Source organism: Pygocentrus nattereri, chromosome 30 (assembly GCF_015220715.1).
Source record: "Pygocentrus nattereri isolate fPygNat1 chromosome 30, fPygNat1.pri, whole genome shotgun sequence".
In the NCBI taxonomy this organism is placed as follows: Eukaryota; Metazoa; Chordata; class Actinopteri; order Characiformes; family Serrasalmidae; genus Pygocentrus; species Pygocentrus nattereri.
This window is the reverse complement of record NC_051240.1, coordinates 10,119,742-10,139,929: the sequence shown is the minus strand read 5'-3', so window position 1 is coordinate 10,139,929 and position 20,188 is coordinate 10,119,742. Positions and strand designations below refer to the sequence as shown.

At 39.5% G+C, this 20,188-nt stretch overlaps 1 protein-coding gene across 3 annotated transcripts in view; it reads right to left on the bottom strand.

Annotated features, from left to right (window-relative positions):
- Positions 1–19,834, bottom strand: part of zgc:92360 (uncharacterized protein LOC436988 homolog) — a 37,313-nt gene extending 17,479 nt beyond the window's left edge. The window contains exons 1-5 of one of the 3 annotated variants that reach the window (XM_017702141.1): positions 19,457–19,834; positions 9,363–9,493; positions 7,224–7,315; positions 2,477–2,559; positions 2,181–2,293 (exon numbers count right to left, since the gene is read on the bottom strand). In XM_017702141.1, coding sequence (XP_017557630.1) covers positions 2,181–2,293; positions 2,477–2,559; positions 7,224–7,315; positions 9,363–9,493; positions 19,457–19,544 — 507 coding nt within the window. In that variant the 5' untranslated portion in view covers positions 19,545–19,834. The remainder of the gene's footprint in view (positions 1–2,180; positions 2,294–2,476; positions 2,560–7,223; positions 7,316–9,362; positions 9,494–19,456) is intronic. The other 2 variants (XM_037536352.1, XM_017702140.2) reach the window with 2 other exon arrangements.
- Positions 19,835–20,188: the final 354 nt, after the last annotated feature.

Here is a 20,188-nt window from a genome sequence, read left to right as displayed (position 1 = left end):
CAGAATGAATCACCATCTCCTGCCTGCGTATCTTTAATGATACGGGGAAAAGACAAGTTTTTGAAGCTGTTTTGACACATGCTTGTGTTTTATCTTCTTCAAAAGCTTGTTCATTAGAAAATGGATAGTTTCACCATTAAAGTGACGCAAGGCACATTTGAAGCCATTATAGAATACTTTATATACACACTAAACTCTGACATGAATTAGATTAGGCCCAATCCCATTTTACTCCCACCCCTGGTTTTCGAGTGTCACCCTAACCCCTTGGAACTGTTAAAAGGGGTAGTGGTTGAAATCTTGCCCTATGAAATGGTGCAACCCTCAAAAAAAACAAACAGCTACTAGCGCTGCTCTGTAGGCGACCCGGCCCATCTTCAGTGATGGCAGAGGAGGGTAACGTTCAGCTCCTTGCTGCTGGACTTTAGTTACATTTAGGTTATCATATGCTTTCAAATATTGGGTATGAGACAATTATTTCACCCACTGCTACTTCTTTTGTGATACAAAGCTAAAGTGAGCTATTCACCAGCTTCTTGATCAAATATTCTCATTCCATCTTAAATAGTGCAGCAGTTACATTCTGGCACTTCAGGTGTCACCACTGCTGGACTATTTAAGGTGGGACAGGAAAATTGGCTAGCTGGCTACTGAGACATTCGTATGCTATTAGCGATTTTTTATGCTTGTTATAAAGAAACCAACCATAATACATTGAAACAACATTAAACTAAGATAATACAATGGTTATCGTAATTTTTAACAGAGAAAATACTCACATTTGTGGGTTTCTTTGGTCGCTCAAGCAGTCATTTTACCATTTTTTTCTTTTTTTTCCCCCTCATAACACTCTGTTTGGAGTGAGCCTCTGAAAAATCTACGTTTGGAGGCCCATATAAATCTAACACTTCACCCTACCCCTCTATCTCAACTAAAACTGGGACACCTTACCCCTAGACATGAATGCACAAAACGGAGGGCTAAGGGCCAAGTGGTACGGGCAGGTGGTGAAATTGGAGCGGGCCTTAATGTGCCAAATTTTCTCCATTTTGTGAAAGCAGTGAGCCGCTCGAAGCTGTTACAAGGATTTCACCCTGCTTCATGTCATGCAAAACCACTTTAACACAGGAAGTATTGTGGCTTATTGCTTTAATACCACAAGGCAGATAAAATAAGACAGAAAACCCAACAAGCCCATGTACACCAAAGTACAGCATGATTCCAAGAGTTTGGTAGACATTATTACAGTTATTGTAACTACATCATCAGTGGTGACTTTTATGCGTACGACTTTTGTTTACATCTTTTGGTTCCATGTTAAATTTGTCAGTGTGAATGCCAAACGCACTAGAACTAAAATGTAACAGGGCATCATTTCCTGCTTTGGTTCAGAGGAATGCCTCTGTTTTGAAGTTCACTTGGCTTTCCAGGGTAGCTGGAAAATATGTTTCACTCAAATTATCACTGTCCAATCTTCCTGCTCCCCCATTCAGGCCTGGCACTAGCAAGCTCTTACCCACCCATTAGCATTGAGCAACCTGCATGCCTAATACATTGCACACTTGCCTCAAACCACACTGAGTTATTAAGAAATCTCAACTCTCTGACAATGTATAATACACTGTGAACTAAAAAAAAGTACATCACACAGCTAAAAGCATCCCCAAAACCGTCCATACTTGTCCATTTTAGATAGATATTCATCTGAACATGTGCAGAAAAGAACTCAGACAGACACAGAAGCAAGTCCGGACATGTTTTGACCCCTTAAACTGTAGACTAATTATTCAAATCTTGACCAAAATGTATTTTTCCATAATTACTTTTGATAATTTTGATTGCTAAGTTTTTTACAAGCTGTCATTAATTCAAATAGAATGTGTTACATGTAAATGCACTATAATGCACAGCCAGTAGAGGCTGTGCATTATAGTGACTCCACCTTGCAATGAGGCCCCCTAAACTATGGTAAAATCACTGTAACACACAGGCTTGAGAGGCTTAGTTTTATGAAATTTTGGCAAAATCTAATGTGGTATACTTGATTTACTTGATTTTCATAAAACACTTAACAACAAGAACAGCAGCATACACAATTCCTTTGCTAAGTAAACATGTCATTTCACCAGGCGCGCACACAATTTTGTATACGACTGTATATACAGCATTCTGTGACTCACATCAAACTTGGTGAAGTACTTCAGTGTCCCCTCCCTCTCTGACAGGACAAATCGTCTGCTGAAGAACTGACCGTTGTCCCGGCCTCTTTTCATTAGCATTCCATCTCTGGTGCCTGTGATCGGTGAAAAAACATTTTCAGGAGGAAAAGGAAGAACCTGGATAAAGATGAAAGCCTCGCCATAGCATCATAAAGGCTTCTACTGGTAAAATGTTATAGCCAGCTGCTGATCTAACACCAATTATGTTTTCCATTGTAACAGTTAAAAGAACTGATTCCAGATCAGTCTTCACTCACCCTCTTCATATACCAGCGGCTTCTTACCCTGAATAAACTCCAACCTCTCATACTTAGCTCTGATCCACTGCTCCTTCAGGACTCTGAGAACACACACACACACACACACACACATTAAACAGGGTGCCCTGTACACAGCTCACACATGTAAAAGTCAGACTTTCATAGACTTAGATTTTTACAGTTATTTTTTGTATTATATCTTATCCTTTATCATATTTTACTGTTTTCCTTGAGGTCTGGTTATACAATACTTGCATGATTTTATATGCCCAATCACACACTCACTTTATCCTACAGGATTAGGCATCCTGCTTTTGTTATTCTCCTTATACTGTGTAAATGATCTCTGTTCTGATTGGCTGTGGCTTGTTCAAAGCACTATCTGGGCTTAAACACTCCTTTGAACTTTAGTATGAAGGGGCGGGGATAGGCTGATAGACACGCACACACGCACACATACTGTGTGCACAATTATTAGGCAAGTCTTATTTTTGAGGATTATTTTATTAATCACCAGCTACAGTGCTCTCGGTTAATCCAAAATGTTAATAAACCTCAAACATGAATGTTTAAGAAAGTAAAAGTGAAGTTTTGGCTTTCTAAGGAGAATATCTATATGTGCACAATTATTGGGCAACTGTTATTGCGCAGAATTATTACGCAGCTAAATGAAAAAAACACATTTTCTCCATCTCACTTTTTTATTTTCATCTGTTCAAGTGAGAATTATAAACAAACAACTCAAAGTTTTCCAATGAACATTTCTGAGAAATAAAAAAAAAAATTGTGACCAGTATAGCCACCCTTGTTTTCAATAACAGTGATAAGCCTTCCATTCATGGAGTCGGTCAGTTTCTTGATCTGTTGACGTTCAACTTTTTGTGCAGCAGCGACCGCAGCCTCCCAGACCCTGTTCAGAGAGGTGTACTGTTTTCCTTCACTGTAAATCTCCCGTTTAAAAACTGCCCACAAGTTCTCAGTTGGGTTCAGGTCAGGTGAGGAAGGAGGCCATGTCATAAGTTTTCATGTTTAACACCTTTACTGGCGAGCCATGCCGAGGAGTACTTGGATGCATGTGATGGAGCATGTCCTGCATGAAAATCATTGTCTTTTTGAAAGATGCAGATTCTTTCTGTACCACTGCTTAAAGAAGGTGTCTTCTAAAAACTGGCAGTAGGCTTGGGAGTTGATTTTGAGCCCATCTTCAACCCAAAAAGGTCCAACCAGCTTATCTTTAATAATACCAGCCCATACCAGTACCCCACCTCCACCTTGCTGGCGCCTGACTCGCAGTGGAGCTCTGTCCCGTTACTGATCCAGCCACAGGCCCATCCATCTGGTCCTTTGAAAAATCTGTCTTCAGATTCTTCTTGGACCAGTCTAGATACTTCAGCTTATGTGTCTTGTTCAGTGGTGGTCGGGTTCAGCCTTCCTTACCTTGGCCACGTCTCTGAGCGCTGAACATCTTGTACTTCTTGATACTCCAGGTAGGTTGAAGTTCTGGAATATGACAGAACTGGAAGATAATGGGTTCCTGGTAGCTTCACGCTTGATTCTTCTCAAATCCTTGGCAGTTAATTTGCGTCTTTTTTTCTCAACACGTTTCTTGCAAATCCTGTTGTCTATTTGCAACAAAACGTTCTGTGATCTCGCCCCAATATTGTAGCAATTTCAAGAGTTCTGCATCCCTCTGAGAGACTTTAGGTAATTTTTAACTTTTCAGAGTCAGTTCAATCTCTTTTTTGGCCCATTTTGCCTAAAGAAAAAAGCTGCCTAATAATCATGCACACCTTGATATGGGGTGTTGACCTCCTTAGGCCACACCCTCCCTCATTACACAGATACACATCACCTGCTATGTTTAAATCCATTTAGCATTCAAGTTTATCCAGCTTGGAGTTAGAAAATATGCCTAAAAATGATAATATGGTCAAAATACTCACTTGCCTAATAATTGTGCACACAGTGTATATATATATATATAAAATATATACAGGGGTTGGACAATGAAACTGAAACACCTGGTTTTAGACCACAATAATTTATTAGTATGGTGTAGGACCTCCTTTTGCGGCCAATACAGCGTCAATTCGTCTTGAGAATGACATACACAAGTCCTGCACAATGGTCAGAGGGATTTTAAGCCATTCTTCTTGCAGGATAGTGGCCAGGTCACTACATGATGCTGGTGGAGGAAAACGTTTCCTGACTTGCTCCTCCAAAACACCCCAAAGTGGCTCATTAATATTTAGATCTGGTGACTGTGCAGGCCATGGGAGATGTTCAACTTCACTTTCATGTTCATCAAACCAATCTTTCACCAGTCTTGCTGTGTGTATTGGTGCATTGTCTTCCTGATACATGGCACCGCCTTCAGGATACAATGTTTGAACCATTGGATGCACATGGTCCTCCAGAACGGTTCAGTAGTCCTTGGCAGTGACTCGCCCATCTAGCACAAGTATTGGGCCAAGGGAATGCCATGATATGGCAGCCCAAACCATCACTGATCCACCCCCTGATCCAGACCAAAGGTTTGGCTATAGCAGCCCGGCCGTGTATATTGACCCTGTGGAGCTCCCGACGGACAGTTTTGGTGGAAACAGGAGAGTTGAGGTGCAGATTTAATTCTGCTGTGATTTGGGCAGCCGTGGTTTTATGTTTTTTGGATACAATCCCTGTTAGCACCCAAACACCCCTTTCAGACAGCTTCCTCTTGCATCCACAGTTAATCCTGTTGGATGTGGTTCGTCCTTCTTGATGGTATGCTGATATTACCCTGGATACCGCGGCTCTTGATACATCACAAAGACTTGCTGTCTTGGTCACAGATGCGCCAGCAAGACACGTACCAACAATTTGTCCTCTTTTGAACTCTGGTATGTCACACATAATGTTGTGTGCATTGCAATATTTTGAGCAAAACTGTGCTCTTACCCTGCTAATTGAACATTCACACTCTGCTCTTACTGCTGCAATGTGCAATTAATGAAGATTGGCCACCAGGCTGGTCCAATTTAGCCATGAAACCTCCCACACTAAAATGACAGGTGTTTCAGTTTCATTGTCCTACCCCTGTATACACACACACACACACACACACACACACACACACACACATATACACACACACACATATATATATATATATATATATGGTTCTCATGACATTTTAGAAACACTTCATTCTAAACAAGCTGCTTTTGCAGCATGTGGGCTGTATGGACTGGGGACTGAATGGCACTTTTTTATACTTTAATATGTGTTTACATATTCTGAACTCCTTTATTTAAAAAAAAAAAAATGTAGAAAAAAATAACCGCCTATTGACCCATTTGGCAGTAAAGATATCAGAATCAGTTGTAAAAATTCATGACCGGTCCTCCTCTAGTATAAGGCATATCGCTGCTGTCTTAAGAAAACCTTGTATCTCCAAAATGGTAACTTTACAGAAGAAAGAAAAAACCTAATTTACTTTTAATGTAAGTCAGTGGAACTTTTTTCCCAGGTCATTTTGGGTAATTTCTTTTGTTTATTCAGCATGAATTTTGCACACAGTGTAAAGGGTAGCAGGTATTTTCAAATTATGTCAAAAACTGAAAAACGTCAATAATGGCGGTTTTCTTCCGACAGCAGCGATATGCGGATCAGGCTGGTTAAAGAGGTGTGCAGTGCGTTGACCTGCTGTGAGCTAACATGTCACTAGAAGAAAGAATAGTTTAATACATTACAGTAAAGCCCTTTTTGGTCTCAACTGTGTATCTGGTCAAGGCCATTATTCCTTATGAGTTTAAATAGCAACAGCTATCATTTATTTTTGGGTTTTTTTGGTAACAGAAGGATTAAAAATCTTGAAATGCCCTCAAGAACACTGTCCAGTCAGGACTGTTCTCTGTGGTATGTTCACAGACAGAGCCAAGCAAGTTCTCCCATTGGTTAGGCCTTCAGGAGCTGGACAGACGATCTTCCATGTCAGACTAGCTAACATACTTAGAAACTCACAATGGAATCAACCACTCACATTTTGACTTACAATGGCTGGGACGGAACATCTTTTCCATGTTTTTTTTCCAAGCTTCAAATATCCATGACTAATCCAGAATGGCATTAAAGGTCCAAACCGAAGGCCTAGCTCTAACAGTCACGGTTCAACACTATTTTTATACTTACAGACCGAGAATGCAGATTCCAGACTGTCATTCAATGCCACAATAAAGGGAGATAGTCATGTATTTTATGATATTTTATGTGAGATTTTGTGTAGAAAGAACAGCAAAAGGGCAATGACAATTCTCGACTTCAAAGGATTTAAAATAGGGCTGATAAGGATTCAGAGGAAGGCAGAGCATATGAAAATGTAGCTTAGGACAGGAACTTATTCAGCAGTAAAAAGGGCCTAATGACTCCCATTCATATTAGTTTTCCCTTTCTTTTCCAATTACAGCTTTAATGAATTTTGCAACAGTTCTAGTTACACTTGCTGTAACTCCAATCTCAGCTGAGCACCAGCAGATGGCCACCTTAACCCCCAACCTAACCCCCCAACCTGGCACTTCATAAACACTTAAAGCACCTGCTTCAAAGCTGGCAACAAAGAGCATTTCAATCTGCTCGGAGAACTGCCTCGATTTGAGGGTCGAGAGTGGATATTATTCTGCAGACCAGCGCAGCCTTCTGCTGTATCTGGAGTTGAAGCATGAGTTGTCCCACGACTAAGGCTGGCAGCGTTGCTATGGTGACTTACTGGCAGTCCTTGTGAGTGGGTTTGTAGTAGTACACTGGCACCTGAGCCTCGTATTTACTCTTGGCTGCCTCGTTGCCATTCTCTGCCATAAACTGCGACACAGAGAAGAAATCATTCAGAACATATGGCTATATGGCAAATAAAGGCTGAAGAGGCAGGAACACACAGAAACACAAACATTAGCATCAGTGCATCATGATACAGTAATAAGAAGGTAGCAAATCAACACCACTGATTTTGGAGTGGTAGCATGAGTTTAATTGACTAGAACATAATATTTAATAAAGCGTGGGACTATGTTTTGGGCAAAGTGCTAAATGCTTAGTGTTTTTTTTTTAACAGTCTTTATAGTGTATTTTTAAAAGCAATTCTGAAGGCAATGGAAAAACATATTTATTGTTATTATCACCTCTGTGATTAATTGTATCATATTACGTCACAATATTCTTTTCTGAGCATATCATGGATATTCTAAGTGACCAATTGCTGGGTTTGTTATAAAGAGAGCATAAAGTCCTCTGTAATTGGACTTTAATTGGACAGATGTAACATGAGCTGGACAGTATGTGAAACACTGTACAGCAGTGTTGGAACCATATCAGTATCTGCAGATTATTTCTTATATTATAAGCATCAAACAGATGTTTAGATGTGATGAAAAATGTATTTCACATTTAAATTTGAAACATTTATTGTACACAGAACATTTAGACAATTATAAAACCCAATACTGTACATGTTTAATAAAAAACAAACATAATAATATATGATTATGTAATAGTATTTTCAAAAAAATGGAGCTTGGTCATAAATGTAACACTTTGCCCAATAATTTAATACGTCTTAACTGATGATATACTAATACTTTTACCGATAATGTAATACATTATTGGGAATTTGTTACATTTTCAGGCTGACCATTTATAATGTCTTGTAAATTATATATGTATATATGCATTATATATGCTGTAAGTTAGTTTTCAGTTAGTTTGTTTTAAAAGGATGATGTAATACTTTAAGGCCCGTTATCAAAAGTCTTGCCTAACTTTCCTAGTCTGGAAAAAGTAATAAAGTCTAATGAAAAACAAATGAAAGTGATCATATTTATGAGAAAAGAAGAAAATCAGTCAAATTTGACCAGAACACAACTCGAACGGCAACACTGGTGCCATCTGTTCTCAATAATGTAATAAGACATTAAGGTATTAAATTGTCCATAAAAATCTTATTACATTGCCAGATAAGATCTGTGTATTGGGCAAGATATTACATTGTGGGATTTAAATGCATTTTTGACCAAGTGCAAAATGAGTGCTGTGTCGGTCCTGTCCTGTCTAATGTCTGTTTAATTTATCGTATTTATTGTTTCTAGCTTATTTTTTTGTTTGCAGACTTTGTTTGCACACTTTGTCTGCACATTTGCACTTTGTACATTTTGTTCCTGGAGGAATGCAATTTCACTCCATTGTGTACTTGTACATAGATGGAACGACAATAAAAGCCTCTTGACTTTCTTGACTCATAAGATTTCTGGATATTAATACATTAAGTAATTATTAAATTGATCAAGACGCTGAGTTAACCATCAGCATTTTATTCATTTCACTGCATCTGTAACCCTACAGAAATAAATGCATGTGTGTGTATTGTATATGCATCTCTATCTATAGTGTATGCATATCACTGCTGGCAGAAGAAAACCTCGTATGTCCATTTTTGTTGTTTTTCAATTTTTGACAATATGAAAATGCCTGTTGTCCTTTACATTGTGTGTAAATGTCACGATGAAAGGAGCAAAAGAAACAGCCTGAAATGACTTGGAAAAAAGTCTGGTTCCACTGACTTACATTAAAAGTTTTTTTTTTCTTATATTTAACTTATATTTTAAAATTATAGAATATTAATTAACAATGATATATATTGTTGAAGCTTTGCAGGTGGAATTCTGTCCCTTTCTTGCTTGATGTACAACTTCAGTTGCTCAACAGTCCGGGGTTTCCGTGGTCGGTCAGTCCATCTCAGATGAGCTCGGGCCCAGAGAAGCCGGCGGCGTTTCTGGGTGTAGTTGATCTGTGGCTTTCACTTTGTAATATTTGTAAAACATTTATTTGTTAAGGGACTGAAGAGTGTGAGACTTACCTGCACTTCTGAGTCTTCCCATCGGGACAGTCGGAGAGATTTCACTTTCGCGTGATCTGGGAGGTTCCGGTGGATTCCAGAACAAGTCAGACAAATGAACACGCCCAAAGAACAGGATCCCCACTCAGGATCTAATAAGAAAGAGAAATAATACATATTTATGATTCAGTAATGCATCAAACTCTATCTCCTCACAAAACAAACATGGCTCCATGTTATAAACCCCCAACGCTAATAAAGTACATGAGAAATGGTCTTGTAAAACCTATAATCATGTAATGTTAAAATCAAGCTGTTATATAAACCCGTTAAACCCTGATCTGGATGTGGAGCCACAGTTTAGTTCCAAATTATAATCAGAATTAATTATTTCAGTATAGGTCAATGGTCAAAATGCAAACAAAACCATTCATCATGATTTGATATAAAAGACTGCAACTTCATGATTTAAGAGAAGATAATCCTTTATTAGTCCCACAGCGGGGAAATTCGCAGAGCTACAGCAGCTACAGGGATGGCAAGGCACTCAAGAAACAGAAAAGAAGTAACAAGAAGAGAATTAATAAGCAAGTAATTAGCCTTGTTATTATATAGACAATATATTCAATACTAAAAGTTTCAAAATTATAAATAAATAAAAGCAATTATATTTACACTGTAAGGATATTTTTACCCGAATTGCACATTATTGCACACATGTTACTGGTTTATATCACAGCTGGGATGGTGAAGACCACATTTTATGCCCACTGTTAATAAAAATAAAAATAGTAGACTTCGAGAATAAAATCAATGTTTTGAAAATTAACTCGTATTATTTGGAGGAAAAAAAAAGAGACCAAAAAAGTTGTAATAATTTGGGAAAAAAGTCATAATATTGTGGCCAAAGACTTTGCAAAGGGAAGGCAGCACCTCCTTGTGTTAAAATGAGGGGCATTGAGTTGGTGGAGCTATACTTTCATATCGATTACACCCATAAAGAAATACTCAATCTCCATGTCTCTGCTGGCACATCAGCACCAGCCTAGTATTAGTATAAGAACCAGCAGAAAGGGCTGTGTTTATCTAGACGAAAGAGCCAGAAGGACTCGGAGGAAACTGCCTAAATATTACGACTTTTCTCCTCAAAATATTATGACTTTTTTTTTTTTTTTACCTGGAAATAGTAAAACTTTTTTTTCTCTCGAAACATTACGACTTCTAGATGTATACTATTTTTATTAACAGTGACCCTAAAGTGCCGTTATAGTTAACAATATTAACATTAAAAATAGAAAAGCAACAAATCTTTTGAGACGCTGCTGCCCCAGCAGACCACTACATAAAATACGGCCACAACAGTGTCAAAGAAGGTCCTCAGGAGTGCCCCCAACTCTCCAAATGACCTCAGTCTCCCTAAGGTCTGCTCTGGCCTTTCCTATAATTCCCTATAATATATGTATTTATAGTGGTGGTGATGGGACCCAGGCGTTACAATGTTTACAACCCACATATGACTATTTTATTTGCTAAAAAACAATAAAAAAAACTACACGTGAAGTCCATCCATCCATCCATCCATTTTCTAATCCGCTTCTCCGTCAGGGTCGCGGGGGGATGCTGGAGCCTATCCCAGCAGTCTTCGGGTGGAAGGCAGGATACACCCTGGACAGGTCGCCAGTCCATCACAGGGCAGACAGACAGACACAGACAGTCACTCACACATTCACACCCAGGGGCAATGTAACATGTCCAATCGACCTGACTGCATGTCTTTGGACTGTGGGAGGAAACCGGAGAACCCGGAGGAAACCCACGCAGACACGGGGAGAACATGCAAACTCCACACAGAGAGGACCCCAGTCACCCGGTCGGGGTGAAGTTTAATATGAAATGTTAATTCAGGGACTAGTTTGCTATACAAATGCCTGCATGCACTTCTCTGCCACAAAGGAGTTAAAATACACTTTAGCCCAAAAACATCTCAGAACTATCATTAAACGTGTTTCAGGCATCAAGCAACATATCTGTATCCAGTAACAATGTGTGATGCCCGTTTGTGATGTAGTTCTTGGAGACAGTATTTATTTCGGATTCTGGTCTGGTTCCCTTCACCACCACTCTAGTTTCTCTAGAATAGAGCATTTCACATCCGACCACTCCGACTTCGAACATTCAGCGGAATTCTCCTTTAAAATGAATTACTCTACAATAAGCATCAATTTGCAGGGTTAATCCTATATTAGTTTCATGTGTACAAAGTTATTTTTATTGTAACCTTTTATCAGCTTATCATGTTAGAAATTAAATGCACAGTTGCAACAGGTGCCGGTCATAATTTCATACATTCACTAGTTTTGCTTTCCCACACTGTATCCCTGAGAATGAAGTCATTTTGTTTTTTTGTGAGTACAATTGATGTTCAACTACAGTGTTCAGCTTTAATTAGGTGTGAAGCTGCAGGCTTTCATGAGATCTAAGGCCTGTCTCACTGCTCTGCAGCTCCCAGCAAGCCTGGCCCAAAAACACTGCAGACTGCCAGAGGTGTTGCAGAAAAGTTGGACTCAGCCAAAATGGGACACGTCACACAGTAAAAGCCACAAAACAGGGAAGAGAAACGAGTATCTAATACAGTCTGTGCTATTAAGCAATAATTACTTTCTGTAAGACTGTAAAGCCCCTTTCAGAGCCTGCAAGACTGTAAAGCCCCTAAACCTTGAAACGCACCAAGGTCGAAAATCTTGAAAATTTGTGTGTGTGTGTGTGTGTGTGTGTGTGTGTGTGTGTGTGTGTGTGTGTGTAGAACAAAGGGGAACCACGAGCGGCCAGTGACAGATTAATCAACTACCCATGTTTAGATTTCCAATAGGCAGGGCCGATTACATAAGAAAAAGAAAAAAACACTCTAGGCCTTCTAGGAGTCCCAGATACATCACTGATGGAACATAAGCAGCAGCAGCTCTATACCAGCCTTTCTACTTAAAGAATCACTGTGAAGCTGCTACAAGGAAAAATAAACAAGGAATGCCTTTTAGAAGTTTCAAATGTCTGTGTATGAGATAGAATGGCCAAAAACATGTTCAATCCCACTGTGCAGATAGCGGGAGGGTTTTCCTCACATTTATGGCCTACACCAGAGGTCTTCAAATCTGGACATCGAACCCAGTTTCCAGTCCTGTATTTTATAAACACTGGTAGTTAATTGAACTGCTGATGGAGTTGAATGGGATATACCTACCAGTGACCGCAAAACCCAGGACCGGAAACAATTCAAGGTCCGGATTTGAAGACCTCCGGCCTACACGGAAGCCTAGCTCTAATATTCATGGTCCACCACTGTGTGTAAATATATATACTTGCGCATGTATAACTATACATACTTGTCTATTCACTATAAATAATTACTATATACATACATATACATATAAACTATATACACACACTAAGTGGCATTACTGATTACATTGTTAATAAAATTAGATCAATGTATTGATTATTTGACTTGACATTTCCACTTCTTATTTACATCATGTGGTTGAAAGGAGGAAAAAGCAAAGACTGTTTATACATGCTGCAGGTCAAGGTCTGGCCCCAACCGAAAAAACTCCCAAAACTATGGAAACATGACTGCAACATCATCCGTGCAGAAAAAAAAGACAGGTGGGCATGGTGGGCAGTGCCAGTGTCATGTGCAAGTATGTGAGACACTATACATTGCACCCACTGCAGCTGATCTTGTTTAGTTAAGCAAAGCAGTGGTGGTTGAAGGGAAGAGCCGTATTTAAAAACTTCATCAAAACCGTTCGAAACTGGCTAAACTACACGGTCGTCAGCGTCATTTTAGCTTTCTCTCCACACTTTAGCCTCTCGTCTGCATAAAATCAGCTTTGCTCAGTGAGATGTGCAACTCTGTTTTCTGACCTGATAAAAATGAGTTTACTTAAAAATACCATCATATGCACGGTCGCTGCGATTTTACATGATATGTTTTTACATATTAAAGAAGAATAATTGTTGTATCTTAATTTGAGGAATGAAACATTATTGCCTGTATCTGCAAGATTTCAGTTCCCAAATAATCAGTTAATCAAGTCATCTTTACATTTACATTTCTGGCATTTGGCTGACGCTCTTATCCAGAGCGACTTACAATTTGATCATTTTACATAGGTAGGCCAAGGCGGTGTTAGGAGTCTTGCCCAAGGACTCTTATTGGTATAGTGTAGGGTGTTCACCCAGGTGGGGATTGAACCCCAGTCTAGAGTGTAGAAGGCAGAGGTGTTAACCACTACACTACACCAACCACGGGATTTATCCCAACTTTAGGATTTCTGTTCCCAGCTAATCGATTAATCAAAGTCATAATGAGCCAACTAGTCAATTATGAATTATACAGTTGCTGGTAGTTGCAGCCCTAATATATATTGTGGCGTCAACTCAGAAGAAGACTGTACTTTCAAAAAAGATTCTGAATCGGGTCACAACATGTCATAATCAGGTTCCTGACTTCGTAAAGGAGGATACTTTGGTGTAGCCTAGCTTGGAGGGGGAAAGAAAATGCAAGATTGTTACTAATATATACACACAGTTCCAATCTCAAATGTCCTTTAGCTGAATTAGAAAGCTTGAACACATTGTAAATGTTCTCTATATAAGAACCAGCTCACCGGCTACTCTTGTATTATTCAAATTTAGGTTTTAATCAAGAGTTTGACAACCTGAGGAAAATTCTCTGCATTTTCCTTACAGCAAGTGTTCAGATGAGTTGTGAAGTCCTGAAAATATAACACGTCATGGTCTCCCAGAGACACCTACAACTCAATTCCAGAGTGCCCTCACTACAACAATGGAAAACACCTCGCTTTCTCTTCTGTGAAGCACATGGACTGGACATGGCTTGGAACCTCATTTACAAGAGCTTGTGTTGCAATCTGAACTTTCACCAGTAGGAGAACCTATTAGCACTCAAGTCCCTTTACTGTGCATGATTTCAAGAGAAGAAATAGCCACGAATGTACAGGTTGCAGTCACAACTTCAAAAACATCCTAAAAATCACATCTTGGAACCCTGAAGAAAATTCTCAGGTGACTAGTTTTCCACCTCTATTATCTAGTGTACTGCGCAAAATTCAGAGACCATCCTTACATATTTGCTTATAGAAATATATAGTTAAGTGGAAAATCATAAATATCTAAACCAAAATATAATTTCAAAAATAGCAATATGGAATTATTTAATTCAACCACTTGTTTAGGCATCCACTGCATAAAAGTCCTCCCAACAAAAGCTCTCCTCAAAGCAGGCAGTGACATCATGCTCCCCTCTAAAGACACTCGTTCACACAAGCAACTACGCAAACTCACCTGACCTGCCTGACATATTTTTCTTGTGTTCTTCTAAAATGGCTAAAGGAGATATTTCTGTGATCAGATGTAAGCCGGTCCACTTGCATTAGGAAGGAGGAAATCAAAAAGGCCTTGTTCAGACCGCAAGCTGGCAAATTCGAAATTCAAAAACTGCTAAAACTTTAAACACTACATGGAAAATGAGACTGTTAACAATGTGCAAGAACTGGTAGACACCAAAACCACAGGTTTTTCTGTCCATCCTTCCTCTGTGAGAAGACAACTCAGCACTATGGGTCTGAAAGAATGCGTAGCTGTTAAGAAGCCTCACTGAGAAAAGGAGATAGATAGAAACAAGAAAGCTTGTAATGGGGCAACATAACATGTCAAACAGATTCAAACACTCGCAGATGTAAAAACAAGAGGATTTATTGATAGTAACACAATCCAAGGCCGTCGTCAAAACACAGGCATGGGCCAGTTCCAGAAAGCTTAAAAATAAGAAAAACACAATCACACCACAATGGTGACCAGTCCAATAAGGGAAAGGAAAAAACAGTCAAAAACACAGGCAGAGGGTCAAGATCCAAAAAACACCAATCAGGCAAACAACCCAAAAGGGCAAGGCAAAGGTCACACGAGGTAATCAGAACAGAATAAACGCTCAGTAGGCTCCCCAAAAGGAGGCAATACATCACAATGACCCAAACTAAAGCCTGGGCTTAAATCCCGAGCTAAGTTTTTCATGTGAACATTAACACAGGTGATAAGAATTAGTATTCAGGAGGGCGAGATCGTTAATAGAAGCGCTCAGTCACATGAGGAGTCAGGTGACCTCCCGGGGAGGTCTGGGAAGTTGAGTCCAGATAAGTATCATTGCCTGTAGTCTGTGTGATTACCAGTCAGGTAATCTCCCAGAAGATGCTGAGTCCGAATCTAGGAGGATACTTGGAGGATGTGTGACAGGTAAGACTTTACGGACTAGCATTATTTACATCCTAAGAAGCAGTGAATGTAACCAAATTCTAAGACTGAACTTTGCAGTAGTAGAACAATATTTTCCATTTTTCTTTAAGCAACTCTCCCAAAAAGAATTCAAGTTCTAATAAAAGGCAAAGGGTGGAAACACTAAATACTAAAAAATATATATATAGTTGTTCAGTAAAATTATCATTAAATACATGTTTTCTGCTATTTTTCCAGGCATTAAAGGTTCCACATTTAATTAATAACATTTAAAGGCTGTTTGGACAGGCCTCTGACTTTTGCTGTGTGAACCAGTTTCCTGCTATCTTACTGAGGCCACACCTATGAGTTTTATCTTGCACGCTCTTTTGCACCACTGTGTTCCAAAGAGGCACCAAATCTCTCTCACACATGCACAAATACCCAGAAGTGCTTGTTTTCTCTTCATTCATAAAGTCTCCTTCAGGCTAAATATACTTACATAACTCTCGAGTCCCTGTCATACCTCTAAGGTAGGTTTACTTCAGCTAGAGCGAGTTTAAAGAATCTCTGCGCCAGTAGGTATGCAGCTTTGAACCCGTCAGCTGTCTTCATGTTGACCAAGTTTAAAAGCATTCAGCCAGCTTGACTGTTTCAAGTCCAACAATTATAATATAATCGGTCCCAAATGTTTACAGAGAAATTTGTCCATTATAAGCATGGGAGCAGTCGTGGGCTGGAGGCTGGGGAAACAGCTTTGCGGTTGCTGGTTTGATCCCACTAAGCTGACTGTGGTGCCCTTGAGCAAGACACCTAACCCCCAACTGCTCCCTGGGTGCTGTGGATGGGGCTGCTCACCACTCCGGGCAAGTGTGCTCACTGCCCACTAGTTTTTATGTGGTGATTCACTGCATGGATGGGTTAGATTATAGAGGTGAAATTTCACCGTTAGGGGTCTAATAAGGGTCTCTTAATCTTAATACCGGAATTAAGAGCAAAGTTGATTTATTGCGCTTAGTTAAAACAGAATTCCATGGAAAAAAAACTAGATGCAAACAAAGTTGTTCAGAGTGTTTTGATATGAAATGCTTCATTATAGAGAACCTTACCAACTCAAGATTTCCTCACTGTGGTAGTGAAGTCACAACCCAAATACAGTTTTATTTACTATCCCATCACCACCAGTGAAGCTAAATGTTTTATATGTAATGCTGATGATGATAAAAGTGTTCTATCTGAAAATAAGAAGATTTTTTGGGGAGTATTTTATGTTTTATTCCAAAATCTTATCTATCATAAAGCAATGTTTAAGCCTTCATGCAGCATATTCATAACTATTTCATGCGATAGCTTTCGGTAAGGGAGTCTTCAGAGGCATTAAACTTTTCAGACCTCTTGTGCCACTGTTCACCACCACTGTGAACAATTCTGACTCCATAAGTTTCTCCAGAATGGAGCATTTCACATCAAAGCACTCTTACTTTGTTTACATACATCCTAATGTCAATTTAATTTATTCATTATTCAGAAATTTTGAAAACTCATCGGATTTTCCATTTATATCCAACATTTACAATGAGTTAGGCGTCTCTAAATCCTATGAGAAATAAAAGCATACAATGATTAGTTGATTTTATTGCAAATATAGGAACATTTTATAGCTGTGTAGGTTAACAAATTGCATTTCTTCCCAGCCATATGTTGTTATTATATAGCTCACTAGTATTTCAACCCCTAGGAGCAATTAAGAGAACAGAACTCAACAAACGTGCATATTTCTGCAACATTTCTGGGACGTCTGAAAGCTGCAAAGCCGTGGTCTTTGAGGATCTGTGGCTCCTCCTGTATGGTTCGTATCGGAGTGGAGGTATTTTCTCCTTGGCGTGTTGGTGCTTGCTGCAGGGAGCCGCCTCTGTCTGGCCTTGCAGCCAGCACTGCTGTATTGAGCTAAACTCTGTGATCAAACTCAAACACTGCCGCGAAGTGAATAACATGACCAAACTCATTTATTGGCCAAAACCAAACTGCACATTTCAGCCCACAGTTGCATAATAGGCCCCATGAAACTCTGACACTGCCATAAAAGGAACTCCACACTCAATCAATTCCATAAATTTAACCCAACTCACCAACATGCTGTCCCTCTCCAACATTAACACGAGCTCCATTCAGTGATCCAGCTAATTCACTTTCGTAATTGAAACATCATCATTGAAAATCAGCACTAACTCATACGCTACGTAACCAAAACCAGTCACTACCATATGCTAAACTAAGTTATATGATCTACTGGACAACCACTGTATGCTAATTTACATCAGCAAAATCTGTCACTTTTATATGGTAAGTTGCTTAATTGAAATGTTGTTGCCAAAACTTTTTGACCTCAATGTTTGCAGTCAGCTTAGGGTCAAAAAGACAATATACAAACAAAGAAAGAAGGCTTTAAATGACGTTTTAAATAGATTTTATAATGTATTTTATAACATTATACTTTATTTTCATTCTACGGCCCAACTCACAACTATTTGATGCATAATCACTGCTAACTATCACTGCTAACTGAGTCATAACTAAACTTATGACTCGACATCGACATCATAACTGCTGTAATCAAACATGGTCACTGAAATATGTGACACTAAATTGCATGACTCAACTCACATTTACTACTATAGCCTAATCTAGACTCTATGGCCCAACTCATAACTACTGCCTAAACTAATGACTCAACACATCATAACTGCTGTAACCAAACTGTCACTGAAACGTGCTACATTCATTTGCATGATCCCGTTTACAGTCACTACTACAGCCAAACCTGGACTCTATGTCTCAACTCATAACTACTGCTTGAAATAATGGCTCAACACCTGATAACAGTTGTAGCCAAACTAAGTCACTGAAATATGCTATACTAAGATACAAACACCAACTCAGAATCAATACTAGAGTGCAATCTATACTCTATGGCCCAGCTCATAACTAAACTTATGACTCAACACCTGATAACTGCTGTAGCCAAACTCAGTCACTAAAATATGCGATACTAAATAACATGACCCAACTCACAATCACTACTATTTGGTAACCTATACTTTCTGGCCCGACTCATAACTAAAGTTTTGACTGCTGTAACCAAGTATAGTCACTAAAATATGCTAAACTAAATAACATGACCCAACTCACAATCACTACTATTTGGTAACCTATACTTTCTGGCCTGACTCATAACTAAAGTTATGACTGATGTAACCAAGTATAGTCACTAAAATATGCTAAACTAACATGACCCAACTCACAATCACTACTATTTAGTAACCTATACTTTCTGGCCTGACTCATAAGTAAACTTATGACTGCTGTAACCAAATATAGTCACTAAAATATGCTAAACTAACATGACCCAACTCACAATCACTACTATAGTGTACTCTATGGCCCAACTCATAACTAAACTTCTGACTCAACTGCTGCACCCAAACTCAGTCACTGAAATACACTATGCTAAATTACATGACCCAACTCACAATCACTACTATAGTGTAACCTATACTCTATGGCCCAACTCATAACTAAACTTCTGACTCAACACATGATAACTGCTGCACCCAAACTCATTCACTGACATATGGGACACGAAATTATGGATCAACTCACATTTACTACTATAGCCCAATCCAGACTCTTTGGCCCAACTCATAATCACTATTTTCTAAAGTCCATGCTTCACATCACAATCACTGCTATCATCTAAACTCCATGACCAAACTCAGCATCGGTGCTAGAATCTTAACTCGTAATCACTGCTCTGATCTCCTCACCTGGAGCTCCACAGTCGGCGCATGTATGGTTCCCGGGCCGTTTGAGGATCTCTTTCAGAGCCCTGGCAGCTCTCTCGTTCACGGCCATGCTCCAAAGTCTCCAAAGTCTCCTTGCAGCACCTGGGAGGACGAGCAGCTCTTGGCCACGCGTTTAGAGGGGAAGAGAACACTTTAAACCCCTTCAGCGTCCAAAAACGGGCTAATCCTAGCAGTTTGAGAAAGTCTTCTAAACAAACGTGAGAAGTTGCTCGGATAGGCGGGACGGCAGGTACGCGCTGCGGAGAGAGGGAGGGGGTAGAGGAAGGTAGGGAGTGTATGGAGCGGCTCAAACACTCTCGGAAGTGTAGAGGGGAGTGTTTAGCGAGGCTCAGACACTCGGAAGTGAGAAGCGGGTTTTGTTCTGACTTGCTGTTCCTCCTGAGCGCGGCGTTATCAGGCCCTGCAGTAGCGGAGGAGCCTTTCTGTCGGATCATCCACAGTGTGGGATTTCGCTGCTTACATATTGTATCGACATACTTGAGGAAGATAAACGACTTCCACACAGTTACATCCGAGTATATTAAGGTGAAAAATAATAACTTATCTTATTAATTATTAATGCTATTTCGTTTAGTTACACGTTACAGACCAAAGTGTAACCCAAGTATTAGGTTAGTGTATTGGGTTCATTCACAGCGTTTTCTTAAAGGGACACAATGAGCGGTGGCGTATTTGTCGCTGTGTGAACACTAG